Source organism: Lissotriton vulgaris, chromosome 2_1 (genome assembly GCF_964263255.1).
Source record: "Lissotriton vulgaris chromosome 2_1, aLisVul1.2, whole genome shotgun sequence".
Lineage (NCBI taxonomy): Eukaryota > Metazoa > Chordata > Amphibia > Caudata > Salamandridae > Lissotriton > Lissotriton vulgaris.
Window position 1 is genome coordinate 1,986,683,503 of NC_141687.1, and position 19,263 is coordinate 1,986,702,765.

General features: G+C 47.6%; 1 protein-coding gene across 6 annotated transcripts in view; it reads left to right on the plus strand.

Annotated features, from left to right (window-relative positions):
* Positions 1-19,263, plus strand: part of TP53BP1 (tumor protein p53 binding protein 1) — a 1,075,988-nt gene that overhangs the window by 547,307 nt on the left and 509,418 nt on the right. For all 6 annotated transcript variants that reach the window (XM_086958203.1, XM_086958207.1, XM_086958208.1 and 3 more), the window contains one exon: positions 2,387-2,927. In XM_086958203.1, coding sequence (XP_086814329.1) covers positions 2,387-2,927 — 541 coding nt within the window. The remainder of the gene's footprint in view (positions 1-2,386; positions 2,928-19,263) is intronic.

Consider the following 19,263-nt stretch of genomic DNA (forward strand, 5'->3'; position numbering starts at 1 on the left):
TGCTATTACTGCATATTATAGCTACTCCATGCCCAAGCCTCTTGTTTCACTCATTGCCGCTCCTGCCTGCCGCCTTTTTCCTGCCTCCGCCTAGCTGTTGGTGGAGTATCTGCAACCCCGTCAAGGATCTATATTCTAGTCTTTACCCTGAGTGTTTTATTTTATTGGGTGTAGCTTTTCACTTTGAATCTGCTGCTATGAGATAGTTCCGAGATATTACCCATCAGAAGATGTTGAGTAAACTGTATTCCCATGATTTCACTGTTTGATGTTATGATTGTGAATGTATAATTAAAGCAGTGCTCCCGTTGCTAGTTACACGTGTAAATGTTGTTTATGCCAGGGCATTTGAAATGCAGTCTAGACCAGAAGTCTTCAATCTGTGGGGCGCGACCCCCAAGGGGGGCGTGGAGTCCTGGAAAGGGGGTCGCGCATTCCCAGCAACACTTTGCCTGGATTCTAAAATATTCGCTTTGGTTTTGGAAAAGTAGAGCGGTTCTGGGACAGCTAATTTCAATCGTTTAAAATGCTTCCACTGAGTCTCCTAGTCGCCTGAAAGAAATGCAAATGTGCCCCATTAGTAGATCTGAAACTGTAAAAGGTGCTTGGGACAAGTGAATCACTCCAACCTTTGTGATCAACAAAGAGTTGTTTTTTTGAGTGGTAATGCAAAGATTTAACAACTGAGCTGTGAAGTGTTTGCTTTTAATCATAACTGTACTTACAAAGCCCTTAGTACCCCTAAGGAGGTGTTGACGGGACAGTTATTTAAAAAAGAAACTGCATTACATATGCCCTGGCATTCCTAAAATCAAAATTTTGGAAGAACCAGTTTATTGTAAAACGATTTATACATTTTGTATCAGTCTATATTTTATTGTGTGTAATGCAATGCAAGTATAAAATAATGACTTACATACTTGCAGTGCTTTCTGTCACAGGCTGTAACTACATAGCACTAACAATACACTATTCTCCACTGCACCAACCAAGATTTAATTCTGTCTCTCTCTGGTTACACAGATCTATGCAGTGCATTAACTAATAGAGGTTTCATAATGTACTACAGTGCATTTCCCACTGAGTAACAACTTTTTACATTTTTTTTTCATTTACACTGCCCATTATTTTAAATGTAGGTACCTGATGGTTAAAGACCTAAAAACATGCAGAATAGTTTGGTCCTTATTTATGAGAGGCTTGTGCCACCAGAACACCATTTTTTTACGCTCTGGTGGCGCAAGTGTCTCAACCATACCTACGAAGCGGCGCAAAGTCACCCTGCATGGCTCTGCTTGGCTTCATAGATATGAATAAGACAAAGCAGGGCAAGTTGCTGCCTTGCCTAACTGCATCAAGGAGGTGTTTCATGTGCGCAGCACAGCATGGGTGTTCCCACTTTACACCCATGGATTTTGATGCTGCCCCATATTTACAAAATCACTTAAACCTGGGGCAGCACCAAAAACGTAAGTCTCCCCAGTGAAAACGTTTCTCCTCATTTTTTCCTCTTTCCATGTGTGCTGTATTCTACAGTTCACATAGAAAGAGGAAAACGTCTCTCTGGATTATTTTTGTGAGGGGAGCAGGCGCGCAACACCCATTGGGCTCACGGGGCTTCAGCCCCCCCGTCGTGTGTGTCAGCCCGGGCTGACACAGCTTCGCGGGCTGGCGACCATCTAAATTGCAGCCGCACCTGAGTATTTAACAGGTCTTTAAAGACCTTACGTGTAAATGATGCTTTTGTTGTGTGTTCACCCCTTCTTACAGCCCCTCTGTCTTTGGTTTGAAGAATTAGCCCCCCCCCCCGAAATATTTTTCAGCCCCCCCCCCCCCCCCCCCCTGAAATGTGGCTCTAGTTGCCCGCCTGGAGGGGAGGTGCCCTTCCTGCACAAAAACAATCCTGCCTATGTTGGTGCTAGGCAGCAACTTGTGCGCCAACGCAAGGGAAAAGGACAGGAATGCACCGTATTTCATAAATATGGTGCATTCCTGCCCTTCCACATTGGCGCAGAGCAGACCAGCAAGAAGACTTGCGGCGCTGCCCCACTCCAATTCCACATAAAGGAGGCCTTTTGTTTTTAGCTACACCTTTGACCATGCCTCCCTGCTCACTGACCTTTGGTCTGCCAAAAACTGTTTAATATTATTTCCCCACTGTAAAAATTATTTTGTGTGGGAATTGGGGGGTAATTGGGGGCGTTTACGGTTCTCGATGATGAGGAGTACCAGGTTCTAGAAATTTTTATCAGGAGGGGGCCCTACTCCAAAAAAAGTTTGACAAGTGGGTCTCAGCATCAAAATGTTTGAAGACCTCTGGTCTAGACTCTAGAGCTTTAATCAAAGTATTATCTACTTTCACTGATTGTTTATATTTGGGTCACAGGGTGGACCCATTTTGTTTCCAGGGCACTCCAGATGAGGATGATGAGATGGGTGAGGATCACAAAGCATGGCAGCGACAGCAGCGCTTAAAGCAGATATCCCGTGGGCAGGTGATGGTTACTCAGCCTACCCAGGAAAAGTCTCAACAAGAACAGTCCTCATCAGAGGGGGAAGAGGCAATGGAAGTTGAAACTACACAAAGGAATACAAGTGTTCAAGAAAAAGGGAGAAGCAGTCAAGAAAAGCTATGTGACCATGTGTCTGTTAAGCCCAGTCATGAAGGCCGAGAGTTATTGCAAGACCAAAATGATAACGAAGTCCAAATGCGAAAGACTCCTCTATCTGTGCTTACTGGTGTATCTGCAGCCACTCAAACTGAGAGTAGGGCAGGCGCCCTGATAGATGTGGGGACAAGTATGAATGGTCAAATATGCGAAGGACAAGACGCCACTGTGCAAACTGAGAAAGAACTTATGAAAAAGGAAAGTGGGCAGACACCTGCTAATCCCCGTGGAGATGATACAGAATCTGTGCACAGCCAGGTAAGAGTACTTTAATGAGTGTAGTAGCCACCTTAAGCTCACAATAGAGTGTCTGGATACCTTCATGTTTTTAAGTACAGAATTCAGACATTGGTGGTAACATTTGTTAAAAACTGGTTGGGCAATCCATAAATGCAATGGCTGTTAAAGCCTTTTCTTCAGAGAAACCATGTTTGTTGAAAGTTGTCCCATTTTGGGTGTCCTGACAACACCGCTGTGCTAACTTAAATTTGAGTCCATTGTGCAATAACTTATCTATCACATACCAAAGTTCAATCCTGGATGATAAGCAACAAAATATTGGAGGAGAGATTGCTCGGGAAATTTGAAGCCAGGTCTGGACACAAGTAATCTGACACCCAGGTAGATACTTTTTTTATTTTGGTTACCTTCAACTCTAATAAACCCATATTAGTAGGGATGTCTTATGTTTAATGCTGTACATTTTTAATTATTGAAGTAATATAGTCTGAATGTTTAACTATTAACTGTGCCCACCTGCCCCTAGAAGTCTCTCTTCTGGCCATGGTGCAGCTTGGCAAAAAAGGTAGAAGCACTGACTGACTGTCACTGAGATGGAATTAGTGGTATTAGATGACACAGCTCTCAGGCACTTAGTAAAATGTGTGACTATCACACATTTCCATTTAACTACAATTACAAAATGGTCAGAAAATTCTTAAAGCCCAGTTCTCACAGAAAGTCATACACCTACACCGTCAGGTTTACTACCTGGTATGGCTGCAGATTTACAAGGTCTGGTGTTCACCAGAATTTTCACAGTTGTTCAGCAGACTTTTCAATGTTGTTCCTAGTTGCAAAGAAATCAGACACTTTGAAGTTATTAGAAATCTAACACATGCTTAATGCTACAATAGCCAGCAAGCATAAAAATATATTAATTGTAAATTGGCATTTCAAGCACCAGAGCTATGCCCTCTGATCAGTTGCAACATGAAATGCTGGATTCTGTACATCTCCCCAATACATTCATATAGTTTGTTTCAATACAATGAGTGGGCTAAAGTTCTCGAGATCAAACCGAAACAGCTGATGAACACTAACAAGCAGGTGCCAGACTCTTGCGGGAACAATGTGCGAAGACCTTGAAGAGGTACAAGCAGCTATGGTACAAATGCTGACTGCACTAAATCTGCAGTTCTCACTTTGTTGCGCCAACTACAAGGCAAGGCTATGCTTATTTTTTCGGTTAGTCTGTAGAGTGCAGTGTACAACATGGGATAACAATATGGTAGTGTATTTAAAATAAGTGTAAATGCAATAATGCTAAGGCTTTAATGCTTTTTAAGCAGGCATAAAAGAAAATTCACAATTTTTTATATAAACAGCTAAGGTATTTGAACAATTACATCCTCCATGGAATGTTTGGTAAGTTGAGACTTTCTAGGTGTGCTTCAGGAAATGGTGTTTGACTTTCTGGTTAACTCTTTGCTTTGGTAATTTTGCTACTTTAGTGGCTTGTTCTCTTCAGTTGTGACTGCTTTAGGCACATTTTCCTGCCTACTTAGGAAGCATATTTCCCCCATGGAAAAAACTGTTGCCGTAAACCCCCATTAATTTTGGGAGTGTTAGGTTCCCCTTCCCACCAGATTTACTGCTGCTGTTTAGCACTTTTTTAGCATGGTCTGTCATGTAGGAATTTCTGGAACCTGTCACTGCTTTCTTTCTTGCACAATATTTTTCAATTACGCTAGTGGCAAAAAGCTTAAAAACATTGAAACCAATCATAATTTGTTTACATTTCTGATTGTAGTGCATGCTGTTTGTCAGACCGCGTTATCGGGGTAGGGGGGTCTCGAGAATGCCATAGAGCAAGCTGGGTTTACTGGACCACAGCATGGGGCCTGGGTTAATTAGTTTCTGACATGAAATAGTCTGTTCTATTTTGGCTCTGCAAACTGCGCCAGGAACAAGCTTTTCAGCACTTGAATGTCAGTGGTAGCAATGGTGGGCAGTCACAGGCTGCTTAGGGATAAGAGTGTGGGTATGCAGTAGGCTCAGTACTCAATAGACACCCAATGGTGCAATTGAATGTCCAGCCCTGAGCCCAGTGCCTATCACTGTAAACAGAAAAGTATTTTAAAATACAGTAAAACTACACAAACGCTTCAGGTGCTCAGAGCCTCTGATGTGGTATTATGCCCCCTCGACGAAGATACTACCTTAAGTGAAAGGTACCACTGTGTGGGCTTCAACACAGGTGCAACTTTCCTTCCTTGGAATGGTAGGCATTATCCGCAGTAGTTAAGAAACAGAGGGAGAAGGAGGATAAACAAAACTAGGTCGGCCTCCAGTTACATGTAGCAAAAATCAGGAACCCAGAGTGATGGATTCAGAGACCTAGTTTGTGTGTTATGGTCACTGCATAATTTATGTCAGTGCTTACCAGAAAAAGAAAGAAAAGTTTCTTTCTAGAGTCCCCTCACTCACCGGGGTTTCCCCACGGTGACATGCTTCATCATTGGGGCCATCCCAGTTCTCTATGAAAAGGGGCGTGCTGCGACTAGCGAACTACGCAGGAGCACTTTTGTTTGTGAAAAGACTATGTGTGGTGTAAAGTGATGTGGTGGTGGAGTGGGTGTGTGAATTAAAAATACCGTGCTAGTGGGCCTCAACAAATTTATTCTGCTCCTAGTTTGGTATATTAAAATGTGGGTGACACTGCTATTTAACCTTAAGTAGGGTCAAATCAGTGTTCTTAGGTCAACATTTGTCTCATCTGTATTCAAGGCTTGCGATAGGCCTTTTGTCAGCCTCCTACTCCTCAGGCCTGATATTCCCATAGTCATGAAAAGGCATGGTGATGCTACATCCCTCCTTGGCAACGACTTGGTCGAAAGCTGATGGCGGCCCTGTACTGGGTACTTTGTCGTCCTCTTCAGTAGGCGAGCCCACAGTTTGTGTCAACGCTTCTTCCTGAACTTGGTTGAGTGGCCTGCCTGAATATCTTTTGTCGCGTCTGCAGGTAGTGCAGAATGCGGCGGCACGGGCAATTTTCAGCCTTGGCCGCAGGTCTCATGCCTCCGGCCTTTTGAAGTCCCTTCACTGGCTCCCAATCCGGAAACGCATTAAGTTCAAAGCCCTTACCGTTGCGTTCAAAGCCCTTCATGGCATGGGGGCTCTCTATCTGCAGAAGAGAGTTGTTTTCCATCAGCCATCCAGAGCCTTATGATCGGCTGCCTTGTCATTGGCCATTGTCCTGGCGATTAGGCGCGCACGGACCGGGGGCCGATCCTTCAAATATCTGGCGCGGCGGGCCTGGAATGCACTGCCACTCGCTCTGAGAAAGAACGAGAATCTAGCATCTTTCAGGAAAAAGCTTAAAACGTGGCTGTTCTGTCTCTAACTCCTCTTCTGCCGCCTAGGTTATGCTGTGTTAGGTCTGTCAGCGCCGGGACACTCTGCTTGAGTAGTTGAGCGCTCAATAAAACCTCCGATAACATAACATAACAAGTCAGTGGCTTGCTCCTTTTTTCTCGACACAGTGATTCAGTATGCTGCTTCAAGTTGTTACTTTGTGAAAAACAAAGGTCCAAAGCAGTTTCAAGGATACGCAGTAATAGCGAAACAAACCATAATAGGCTGCTCTATATTTGTCCAAGTCCACCCGGACAGGGAATTTATTATCATAACAATAGTAGAATTTTGTTCGAGGCATGTGGGCTGCTGAATTCATATCTGTGCATAGATCACCGCCTAGTGTTGGGTCCGGATGATTGCACATTGTTTTCCTGGAAGAGTCTTCGAAGTATCACGAGATAGGTGGCTTCTCCCCTGGACTACAGTGCGCATGGGCATCGACTCCATCCTCAGATTGTTTTTTTCCCGCCATTGGGTTCGGATGTCTTTGAATTCCCTCTTGTCGGAATCGATAGAAAACTTTCTTAAGACCAAAAGGTCTTTAGTCTAATACGTCGGTATAGTCTTGCGTTCAGTCTTAGTTCCTCCAGCTCGGTCCCAAGCCGGATTCCCTACACCCGCGTGCTTTCGACGCGGAAGGCCCAGTCGACGCTTCAGACCCTATCGACCGTTCATCATGGACCGTAGTCCATTTAAGAGATGTCCCGTCTGCAACTCGAAGTATCCCCACATCGACGTCCACCCGGTGTGCAACAAGTGTCTGTCGCCTGACCACGATGAAGCCAAGTGTATGGCTTGTTCACGCTTCAGGTCCAAGAAGACGCTTAAGCTTCGACGAGCTGCGCGCCAGGAGGCCCAGCATGCTGCACCGGAGCCTGTGGACATCTTCGATGCAGGGGATGTCGAGGACGAATCTATCCAGGACATTAGTGAGTCGAACCCCGCGTCGGACGTCGACTACGACTACGACGCGGATGCAGAGATGTTTGAGGCCGAAGAAGTCGTCGACGAGGTAGGAGACGACGACGGGGCCTCGGGGCCATGGAGGATAGCTCGGACGAAGAGCTTCCTCAAACTGACTCTGGGGCCGTGCCAATTCAAAAGGCTCAGGTCGAGGGATCGCCTTCGGGCCTTACCCAAGATCTTACCATGGGTTCTACGGCCCCGCCTTCGGGCTCGGCCGCGGACATTGCTGTTGAGCCGCACCCTGGCAAATCGAAACCGAAAGTGGAACCTACTGTCTCGACACAAGAAACTGTGCAGGTGCCGTCCTCGAAACCGAAAGTGCTCATCGCTTTGGTTGGCTCCAAGGCTCGGAGCCCTCGGCGCCGAAGAAGCCGAAGGGTGCTGTCGAGCCGAAGGCTCAAGTCAAGGGCGTCGAGATGAAGTCTGCCGCGCCGAAGACTAAAGTCAAGGTGATCGAGCCGAGCGCGTCGGCGCCGAAGACGGTCGACACCGGCAAAGGCCTCGGCGACCCGAAGAAAGCTCTCGGCGACCCGAAGAAAGCTCTCGGTGACCCGAAGAAACGACTAGATGACCCGAAGGTTCTCGCGACTCCGCGTCAACAGGACAGGGCCAAGAGCAGCACACCCCGAGAGTCGACTCCAGGTGAGGCCTCGAAGGATTCCGTCGAACCGGCGCGCCCATCCGCCGCGTTCACCAAGAGGGTGACAGACTCCCTGCAGCGCATCAGGGACAGGACCTTGTCAGTCGGTCCGAAGGATCCTCTGCCTACGAAACCGGTGGAGAAACCGCATAAGGCGTCCACGCCCATCCATTTTACGACGGCGCCGAAGGCTTTCGCTCCTAAGGCGGTCGCCAGCGTTCCCGAGAAGGTCTCCTCGGCGCCGAAGTTGTCAGCGGTGGTCCCCGGCCCACAGCCTCGACGACCTTCAGTGGACGAGCATCAGGGACACTTCATTGATGCCAAAACGGGCAGGCTTTCCCTCCACAAGCGGAAAATCGCCCCGGAACGCCCAATGGAGTCCTACAAGATCCCTCAAGAAAAAGAAGGACTCTGCTTTCAGTCCCGTCTTGGTGGAACCACTCTCCCCACAGACTCATGATGTTTCGCCCACTTACTCTGATGTGGACGCTGGAGAGGGAGATGATGAGGACGAGTACAGTTATCCTGTCTATACAGACCCTGAGGATACCAACAAACCCTGGGCCGCTGGTGCTGACCCAGGCGATCCTCAAGCAGGACAAGACCCTCAACTATTTTCTGCAATAACGTCTCCTACAGAAGACTCTGCAGCTTTCAATGCCCTCATTGAACGGGCAGCTAACAATCACAACGTCCAGCTCCATGCTGACCCTGTTGATGTCGACTTCCTTTTTGATACCTTCTCAGTCTCAGAAAGAACTGTTAAGACTCTGCCTATGCTGAAAGGTGTTTTAAAACATGCTGGCGAGATCTTTAAAGAACCTACCAGGGCGAGGGTGATAAACCCTAGGATTGAGAAGAAATAAGTCAGCGCCTACTGATCCTACCTACATCAAAGGACAGTTGCCTCTGGACTCCCTTGTCGTCTCGAATGCCCGGAAGAGGGTTAATTCTCAGACTACAGGTGATGCTCCTCCCCCAGACAAAGAATCCAAGGTCTTTGAGGCATCGGGGAAGAGGGTAGCAGCACCGTCCTGTTCCTTTCAGAAGCGGTCGCTCCCCTCACCTTCTCTCCTGGTATCGTTCAATACTGCTGATTTGTGCCTTGCAATTGCTAATATTTAAATACCAAGCTGTGCAGCGCTCTGTAACGCTTCTGTGCCTTGCATTCCATTATGCTTGTGCTTTGATCGCAGCGCGCTTCGAGATTTGCTTTGTGTAGCGCTTTGTGGTTTTGCTTGGGGTAGCGCTTTACCACTGCTGGCCTGAAATAATCTTTCCCCCACAGCGCTCCATTATTAATATAGATCTTGTTGTTGGGGACCCTTCGCAGCATTTGTTTACATTACTGCCATTTTGTTTTTGTTTTTTGGCCCGTCCCAGACCCTCCCTGCACCTCGCTCCCGCCTCCCAGCTGCCCCTCCCACCCACAGAGATACAGGCTGCGCTCGCCCTCGTGGAGAGCTGTGACCGTCCTGTTCCTTTCAGAAGCGGTCGCTCCCCTCACCTCCTCTCCTGGTATCGTTCAATACTGCTGATTTGTGCCTCGCAATTGCTAATATTTAAATACCAAGCTGTGCCGCGCTCTGTAACGCTTCTGTGCCTTGCATTCCATTACGCTTGTGCTTTGATCGTGGTGCGCTTCGAGATTTGCTTTGTGTAGCGCTTTGTGGTTTTGCTTGGGGTAGCGCTTTACCACTGCTGGCCTGAAATAATCTTTCCCCCACAGCGCTCCATTATTAATATAGCTCTTGTTGTTGGGGACCCTTCGCAGCATTTGTTTACATTACTGCCATTTTGTTTTTGTTTTTTGGCCCGTCCCAGACCCTCCCTGCACCTCGCTCCCGCCTCCCAGCTGACCCTCCCATGCTCCGCCCCCTCCACTATCCATTTCAGACAGATGGACGTACGTGCAGCGTCCACGCGCAGCGGTTGCGCCGAAGGTGCGCCAAAGGTAAGCCCGTCTACGCCCGTCCGCGCCTGGACCGCGCCCAGCGCCAGACCCCCTGGTCCCCGCGCCTCCAACTCCCTCCGCATCTCATACGACGCCTCTACCCTCTTAACCCTGAACCACGGCCGACCACCTAACTGCTACCAAGCCGCACCTGGAATCACCCATGGACCTTTCTCCTGCAATTCCTGCAAGTTTACCTGCATTAGGACCCTCACCAAATCCACCAACATAAAACAGAATCCCAACACCAACCACCTGAAATGTATCCTTCTCAACACCCGCTCAGTCCACAGACACGCCGTTCATCTCTGGAATCTACTCAACACTACATCACCGGACGTCGCCTTCCTCACAGAAACCTGGATGAACGCCTCTTCAACACCCGACATCGCCATAGCCATCCCTGACGGCTACAAGATTATCCATAAGGACCGCATCAACCAAACAGGAGGAGGCATTGCCATTGTTCATAAGAACACCATTCGCATCTCGACCAGTTCCGATGACAACCTCGCAACCGCCGAACACCTCCACTTCCAGATCCACATCGACCCCAAGACCACACTCAGAGGAACCCTCATCTATAGACCACCTGGACCACGCACACAATTCAGCGAAGACATCACTGACTTCATCAGCCCACACGCCCTACCCTCCGAGGACTACATTCTACTTGGCGACCTCAACTTCCACCTGGAAACGAACAACGACAACAACAGTACCACCCTTCTGGACAACCTTGCAAATCTTGGACTCAAACAACTTGTGAACACCCCCACCCACTGGGCCGGACACACGCTCGACCCAATCTTTACATCCAGCAAATACATCTCTTTCAATAACACCACAGCTCTCCATTGGACAGACCACAGCTGCGTGCACTTCAACTACAAAAAGACTACGCTCCACAACCACCCACAACAAATTCCCCGCAGAAACTGGAACAAAATCACCACCGACCAGCTTTTCACATCGCTCCACCAATACCCTCCTGCCTACTCATCAGACCCAAACCAAGCAGCTACCAACCTTGCACAAAGGATCACCCGCAGCGCTGACGAATTAGCACCACTGAAAAATAACCCTATCAAGTTAAACCTCAAGAAAGCCCCCTGGTTCAACGATGAACTTAAAAAATCCAAGAAAACATGCCGCACCCTCGAGAAAGCCTGGAAAAGAAATCCAACTACCGAAAACCTAGCCACATTCAAGAACACCACCCGTAAACACCATCAACTGATACGCTCCACTAAGAAAACAGCATTCAAAGATCGACTCGACAACAGCGCCCACAGCAGTAAGGAGCTGTTCAACATAGTAAAAGAATTCACTAACCCCTCAGCCGGCACCAATGACATCATTCCCTCCCAGGACCTCTGCGACTCCCTAGCCTCATTCTTCCACACCAAAATCGCCAACATACACAACAGCCTCATAAAACAGTCGGTTGACCAATCCTTCCCACGCACCTCTGAACCTAATCCCCCTCCTAACAACCTCTTCACCTGGAACACAGTCACCACTGAAGACACCATCCGCCTAATGAACTCCATCCACTCAGGATCGCCAACCGACCCATGTACCCACCACATCTTCAACAAAGCAGACTCCATCATCGCTCCCCACCTTCGCGACATCATCAATAGTTCCTTCAACTCCGCTACCTTCCCGGAAAGCTGGAAACACGCCGAACTCAGCGCCCTCTTGAAGAAACCAACAGCAGACCCCACTGAACTTAAAAACTACCGACCTATCTCGCTCCTCCCATTCCCTGCCAAAGTCATCGAGAAAGCTGTAAACAGTCTACTCGCCGCCTTTCTCGAAGCCAACAAATCCCTCGACATATCACAATCCGGATTCCGTGCCAAACACAGCACCAGACTGCCCTCATCGCAGCAACAGACGACATCTGTAAACTATTAGACAATGGAGAAACGGTTGCCCTCATCCTACTTGACCTCTCCGCAGCTTTCGACACAGTCTGTCACAGCACCCTTATACACATACTCAGAAGCACCGGAATTCAAGGAAAAGCACTGGACTGAATCATCTCGTTCCTCGCCGGAAGAACCCAGAGAGTCCGCCTCCCTCCTTTCAGATCAGAGGCCACGAAGTCATCTGCGGCGTACCACAAGGATCTTCACTCAGTCCCACACTCTTCAACGTTTACATGAGCCCCCTTCATTGCATAGGACTCGAAACGCGTAGGCCCCGTGCAGAGTGCTGCTCTCTCTAAATTGAAAATTCAAACAATTGTGAATTCTGATACTCTGAACCTGTGTATATACAATGTGTGACATCATCTAAGTTGTTTATGATTAATCTCCAGTTTTGTATATATGTATAGATATATGGAATATCACAGATGAATATTGTATGAGCAGCCTTTGTTTCTTTGTCTCTTCCTTTCCAATCTTTGTTTCGTTGTCTTTTCTTTGTGATCATTCTGAAATTCTGTGTACATATGGATGCCTGATTTTGTATGTTTGTGATATGGATGACTAGGTGAATGAGTGCTGTATAAATAATGGTGTAGTGTTGTATAAAATGTATTAAATTGTTTAAAAATTCTCTTTGAAATTAATTGAATAAATTGCTATTGACTAGCAACAGCGTAGGTTGGAATTTGTTTTTCTAACTTATGAACAAAATCTCCAGGTTAAATCAATATCTCAGTTCTGGCATATCTCTTGGTTTATTATGTTTAAATGCTCAGCCTAACTGATGAAGAGCAAACTCTCCGTTGTTCATTGTGCAGGAAAGAGGCACAGGGGTCTACTCCCTGTACTTGTTAATACCAAAAATGGACGGGTCCCTCAGGCCCATCCTGGACCTCAGGCCACTCAACCACTACATCCTGTCGGAGCACTTCCATATGCTGACCCTGCAGCAAGTGCTCCCGTTGCTCAGTCAGGGGGATTTTATCGCAACTTTAGACCTAAAGGATGCGTACTTTCACATTCCACTGCACCCTTCACACAGGAAGTACCTCCGGTTCACCATACAAAACCTGCACTACCAGGTCAAGGTTTTGCCTTTCGGTGTCACCACGGCACCCAGGGTGTTCACAAAGTGCCTGGCGACAGTGGCGGCGCACCTCAGGAGACGGAACATCCATGTCTACCCTTATCTGGACGACTGGCTCATCCAGGCAAAGTCAGCCCAGAAGTGTGCCGCCCACATGTCCCACACCATTCACCGCCTGCACGATCTGGGATTCTCACTGAATTACCCAAAATCCCACCTCCAACCCGCCCACATACGGCAGTATCTGGGTGCGACCATAAACACTCTGGCGGCCACAGCACAGCCGAATTCAGTGAGAGTCAGCAGCATTCAATCGCTGATACAAAAATTCAGACCTCAACACTCGCTTCCAGCAAGAGTGTTCATGCAGTTGATAGGCACGATGGCCTCCTGCATCTCCATAGTCCCGCACGCGAGACTACATATGCGCCCGCTTCAGGAGTGCTTAGCACGTCAGTGGACTCGGGCTCACGGGCAGTTGAAAGACCTAGTGTTGGTGAGCGGTCGGGCATACAACTCTCTGCATTGGTGGAATCCACGAAACCTTTGCAAGGGACAACCGTTCCAAGAGCCTGTGCCGCAGATCATCCTGACAACGGACGCTTCTCTTCAGGGATGGGGAGCTCATGTACTCCATTACACTGTGCAGGGACTATGGACGCAACAGCAACGGAAGATGCACATCAATGTTCTGGAACTGATGGCGATCTTCATGGCACTAAAAGCCTTCAAAGTACATTTGTGCAACAAGGTCGTGTTGATCCGGAAGGACAACATGACGGCCATGTACTACATTCAAAAGCAGGGAGGAACACACTCTCCGCACCTGTCTCATCTGGCTCAGAGCATGTGGAAGTGGGCCATTCAGAGGAACATCTTCCTCATGGCGGAACACCTCCCGGGCAAGTACAATCAGATGGCGGACCTGCTCAGCAGGTACAGCCACCAAATGCACGAGTGGGAGATACATCCATCAGTACTCCAACCGTACTTCCAAAGGTGGGGTCATCCAGAGATAGACCTGTTCGCCACATGGGAGAACGCAAAATGCCAAAGCTTCGCTGCCAGGTTCCCACACCCACAGTCGCAGGGCAATGCGATATGGATGAACTGGTCAGGCAAATTTGCGTACGCTTTTCCGCCAGCACCTCTGATACCGCTGGTGGCACGCAAGCTCAGGCAGCACTCGATGACTCTCATCCTGGTTGCTCCAACGTGGGCTCGCCAGCCATGGTACACCACGTTTCTGGAACTGTCCGTGGTACCGCATCAAAGGCTACGCCTTGCACCCAGCCTTCTGACGCAGAGCCATGGCGATATTCAGCATCCAGATCCGCAACAGCTCAACCTGATGATCTGCCTCCTGAGGTCTTAGAGTTTGGCTACCTACACTTGCCTCCTGACTGTATGGACATCATCCGGGAGGCAAGGAAGCCCACCACAAGAGCATGCTATGCGGCAAAGTGGAAGCGGTTTGTCATTTATTGTGCAAACCACAACATTAACCCCCTAGATGCATCAATTCAGAACATCATTTGTTATCTTTTCCATTTGTACAAATGTAATCTGGCCTATGCTTCCGTTCGCATACATCTATCCGCAATGGCCGCTTATCTCCAGAACAGGCAGCAACTCTCACTTTTCAGGGTGCCTGCCATTAAGGCCTTTCTAGAACGACTCAAACGGGTCATTCCTCCGCGGACTCCACCAGCTCCGGAGTGGAACCTCAATATGGTCCTCACCCGGCTGATGGGTCCTCCCTTTGAACCACTGCCTTCCTGCGAGATTCAATTCTTGACGTGTAAAGTGGCTTTCCTTATAGCGATTACATCGCTGCGACGAATTAGTGAGCTACAAGCACTAACTATCCAAGAGCCATTTATTCAAATTCATTCTAACAGGGTGGTGCTTCGCACTAACCCTAAATTCCTTCCTAAGTTTGTGTCTCAATTCCATATTAACCAAACTATTGAATTGCCTGTTTTCTTCCAAAATCCTGAGTCATTGGCGGAGAGAATGCTCCACACCCTTGACGTCAAGAGGGCCCTGATGTATTACATCGATAGGACCAAGGATTTTAGGAAAACTAAACAACTCTTTGTTGCCTTTGCGCCACAACACAAAGGTAACCCCATTTCCAAGGCTGGTATAGCTAGGTGGATCGTTAACTGTATTCAGATCTGCTATCTGAAAGTCAAGCGTACTCTCACCATTCCACCAAGGGCCCACTCCACCAGAAAGTTGGGGGCCTCCATGGCTTTCCTTGGAAATATTCCTTTGGAAGACATATGTAGAGCAGCCACATGGTATACCACACACACATTATCAAAGCATTATTGTGTTGATGTGCACTCCAAACAGCAGGCAGCTGTAGGGCAGGCTGTTCTAAAAACACTTTTCCAAACTGCTGCAGCTGGTACGGGCGGCTGCCGTTAATGGAGGGACTGCTATGTATTCTATGCACAGATATGAATTCAGCAGCCCACATGCCTCGAACAGAATATGCTACTTACCAGTATGCATATGTTCTTGGCATGTAGGGCTGCTGACATTCATATCGCCTGCCCTCCTCCCCGGCGCCTGTAGCAGCTGCAGGATTCACATATACTTCTAGCATGGTCATCATTCACTTAGTTTCACTCCATCTTGGCCACAATGGCTAAAAACAATCTGAGGATGGAGTAGATGCCCATGCGCACTGTAGTCCAGGGGAGGAGCCACCTATCTCGTGATACTTCGAAGACTCTTCCAGGACAACAATGTGCAATCATCCGGACCCAACACTAGGCGGCGATCTATGCACAGATATGAATGTCAGCAGCCCTACATGCCAAGAACAGATGCATACTGGTAAGTAGCATATTCGATAAAATCTTAGTGCATCAGCAACATTTCAGAAATAAAGAGCACAATCCTGTGTTTTGACTCGAAACAGAGGAACTCAGTAAAGGAATAAAAGATAGTTTTTGAAAGAAGAGAGAAGGAGGATTTCCAGGCAGAGGAGAGGTGAGCAAGCTGGACACTTTTTAGATCAGTGTTAGCAAGTGTTAACCAGAGTAGTATATACAGCACTTAATACAAATTGGTTTCACTGTATGGCTACTTAAAAGGTCGACGTTTCGATTCCGCGCTCAAGATTACAATGGGATCATCATCAGGACTGTACAAATAAGCTATGCCTGGTAAGAACAATGATGCGCCTCGATTGTGCGGGTGACTTGTCCGATGTAGGACAGGGTATTTTCTGCGAGATTTGTTGGTTTGGTGGCCAACTTCTATGATGGAGACGGCTTTTTCTTAATGGAACGGGTAACGCCGCCCAGTTAGAGACGGTGCTCAAGTGACTCAGCGCGTAGGTATTTATACCAACTTCCTTGGTGGGTGTGGTATAGCAACGCTGTTTCGGTAGGTGTGCCCAGTGTGTGTTTTCCTGGTAAATGCAAGCGGTCCCTAAATCAGTTGAATCCGCGGCATGCTGGAGCAATGTCCAGATTCAGAAAAGGGGGTGGTGATGAACAGAGTGTCTGAATTAAGCAGACCACTCTTACCCAGTCCAAAGATCAGGGCTTGGTCCATCACCGTTATAGCTCACTGCACCATCCCAGCTCAGAACCTGGCTATATGCAAATTAGTCTGTCCCTGGCCCAGTGCATCATGGGAACAGGGCAGACCAAACTACCAAGCCAATTCTTCACCAGAAAGGAGACAAGCTTCCTGGGACCGGTTTCTGGCATTTCAGCCGTCGTCGGCCCGGCTTGCTTGAATCCTGATGGTGCAGTGAGCAAGGGACTCATGTCTGAGTATACCCTGCCACACCTATAGTGGCCAAAAACGATTCAGAAAAGGGGGTGGTGATGATCAGAGTGTCTGAATTAAGCAGACCACTCTTGCCCAGTCCAAAGATCAGGGCTTGATCCATCACCGTTATTTAGCTCACTGCACCATCCCAGCTCAGAACCTGGCTATATGCAAATTAGTCTGTCCCTGGCCCAGTGCATTATGGGAACAGGGCAGACCAAACTACCAAGCCAATTCTTCACCAGAAAGGAGACAAGCTTCCGTCAGCAACGCTCTGGACATTGCTCCAGCATGCCGCAGATTCAAATAATTTAGGGACCGCTTGCCTTTACCAGGAAAACCCACACTGGGCACACCTACCGAAACCACATTGCTATACCACACCCACCAAGGAAGTTGGTATAAATACCTACGCGCTGAGTCACTTGAGCACCGTCTCTAACTGGGCGGAGTTACCCGTTCCATTAAGAACAAGCCGTCTCCATCATAGAAGTTGGCCACCTAACCAACAAATCACGCAGAATATACCCTGTCCTACATCGGACAAGTCACCCGCACAATCGAGGCGCATCATTGTTCTTACCAGGCATAGCTTATTTGTACAGTCCTGATGATGATCCCATTGTAATCTTGAGCGCGGGATTGAAACGTCGACCTTTTAAGTAGCCATACAGTGAAACCAATTTGAATTAAGTGCTGTATATACTACTCTGGTTAACACTTCCTAACACCTAAAAAGTGTCCAGCTTGCTCACCTCTCCTCTGCCTGGAAATCCTCCTTCTCTCTTCTTTCAAAAACTATCTTTTATTCCTTTACTCAGTTCCTCTTTTTCGAGTCAAAACACAGGATTGTGCTCTTTATTTCTGAAATGTTGCTGCTACACTAAGATTTTATAAAATTCTACTATTGTTATGATAATAAATTCCCTGTCCGGCTGGACTTGGACAAATATAGAGCAGCCTATTATGGTTTGTTTCGTTATTACTGCGTATTCTTGAAACTGCTTTGAACCTTTGTTTTTCACAAATTGGCTTAAACCCTTGGTCCACGGCCACCTTTAGGATCCCCCTTGTTTTTTCTTAAGCTTCAAGTTGTTACAACAGTGCCAGCTGAGTACTACTCAAGGGCACTTCCGGTAAGCATCTCTTTGGCCAGTTATTTAATAAGTCACACTCTGATAAGTTCCTTGAGGGAGAAACTGCTGCCTAACGGTGTGGTCTACAGGGAATGTTATGTTATGTTAGTAGTTTTTATAAGGCGCGCAGCTGCCCCAGCCAAGGGGCGTCCCGGCGCCTGATCAGGTACCACAACACAACAAATCGATGCTGGGAAGGAGAGGAAGGAATCAGTCAGCGATTGGGAACAAAAAAGTTTTTATGGCGCGCCTAAAGGAAGCAAGGCTGTTCAAGGCTCGAATATGGACAGGGAGAGAATTCCATAATCCTGCCGCTAATACTCGAAAGGAGCGACCTCCCATCGTACTCAGTCTAAACCGTGTATTGACCGCCAGATGGAGAAATTCCGATCTAAGAGACCGCGTAGGAACATAGGAGGAAACAAGCTTAGCGAGGGCTGGAGGAGAGGAAAGCTTCAAGATTTTAAATGTCAGGCAGAGAGCCTTAAATTTAATTCTCTGTCTGACCGGCAGCCAGTGGAGAGAGGTCAAAACTGCAGAGACAGAGCACTGTCTAGGAAGGCCAACGATGGCTCGCGCCGCGGCATTCTGCACCCTTTGCAATCTAGTAGCCTCCGCCTGATTCACTCCGAGCAGCAGCGCACTTCCATAGTGCAGCCGAGAAAGAATGGACGTTTGGGAAGTGCCACAGAGCTAGCCACTTTACAAGTCTGTACAGGTTCACTTTTGATGTAAGGGAATGTTTTTAATATGAATATGTACATTTAGAAATAAATTTAATCTGGTAATTTTTAATTGGTTGTTGTGCTCTTCATACTGTTCCTCCCTGGTTGTATTATCAATTGTCTATTTTTTTCACAGGTTCACTTTTGACACATGCCTCAGGCTTGCTTGGGTCTCTTCTTCATTGGCACAGACCATTTACACACTATGGAACAATTTCCACTCCTGTTACAGCAAAGTCTCTAGCAGAAATTAAATGGATGAAAAATTAATTTATAAAACGTGTTAAAACCGAGGTCATCTAAGCGCTATGGCCGAAAAACAGAGCTTCTATGCACAGAAAATCCAGAGGGCCTATGATGAGAAAAACAATGAATGAGGCAAAGAAGTCGGGTCTAGTGATGTTATAGGCATTTGTAGAGCGCTCGTTTACCCTTGGGTGTCCTGGCGCTTAGTACTGGTCTGCCTGGAGAGCTAAATGGAGTGCCTCTGAGAGAAGAGCCATGTTTTCAGGCCCTTCCTGAATATAAGGAGACTCGGGTAGTTTTGAGGGAGAGAGGAAGCTCATTCCAAGCTTTTGCTGCACAATGCGTAAAACTCCTACCTCCCCAGCTTGATGTTTTTAGCCATAGGGACTTGCACTTATTTAGCACTGGTGGATCGTAACATTCTCCCAGGGGTATACCTTGTGAAATGTTTGCCTCAGAAACT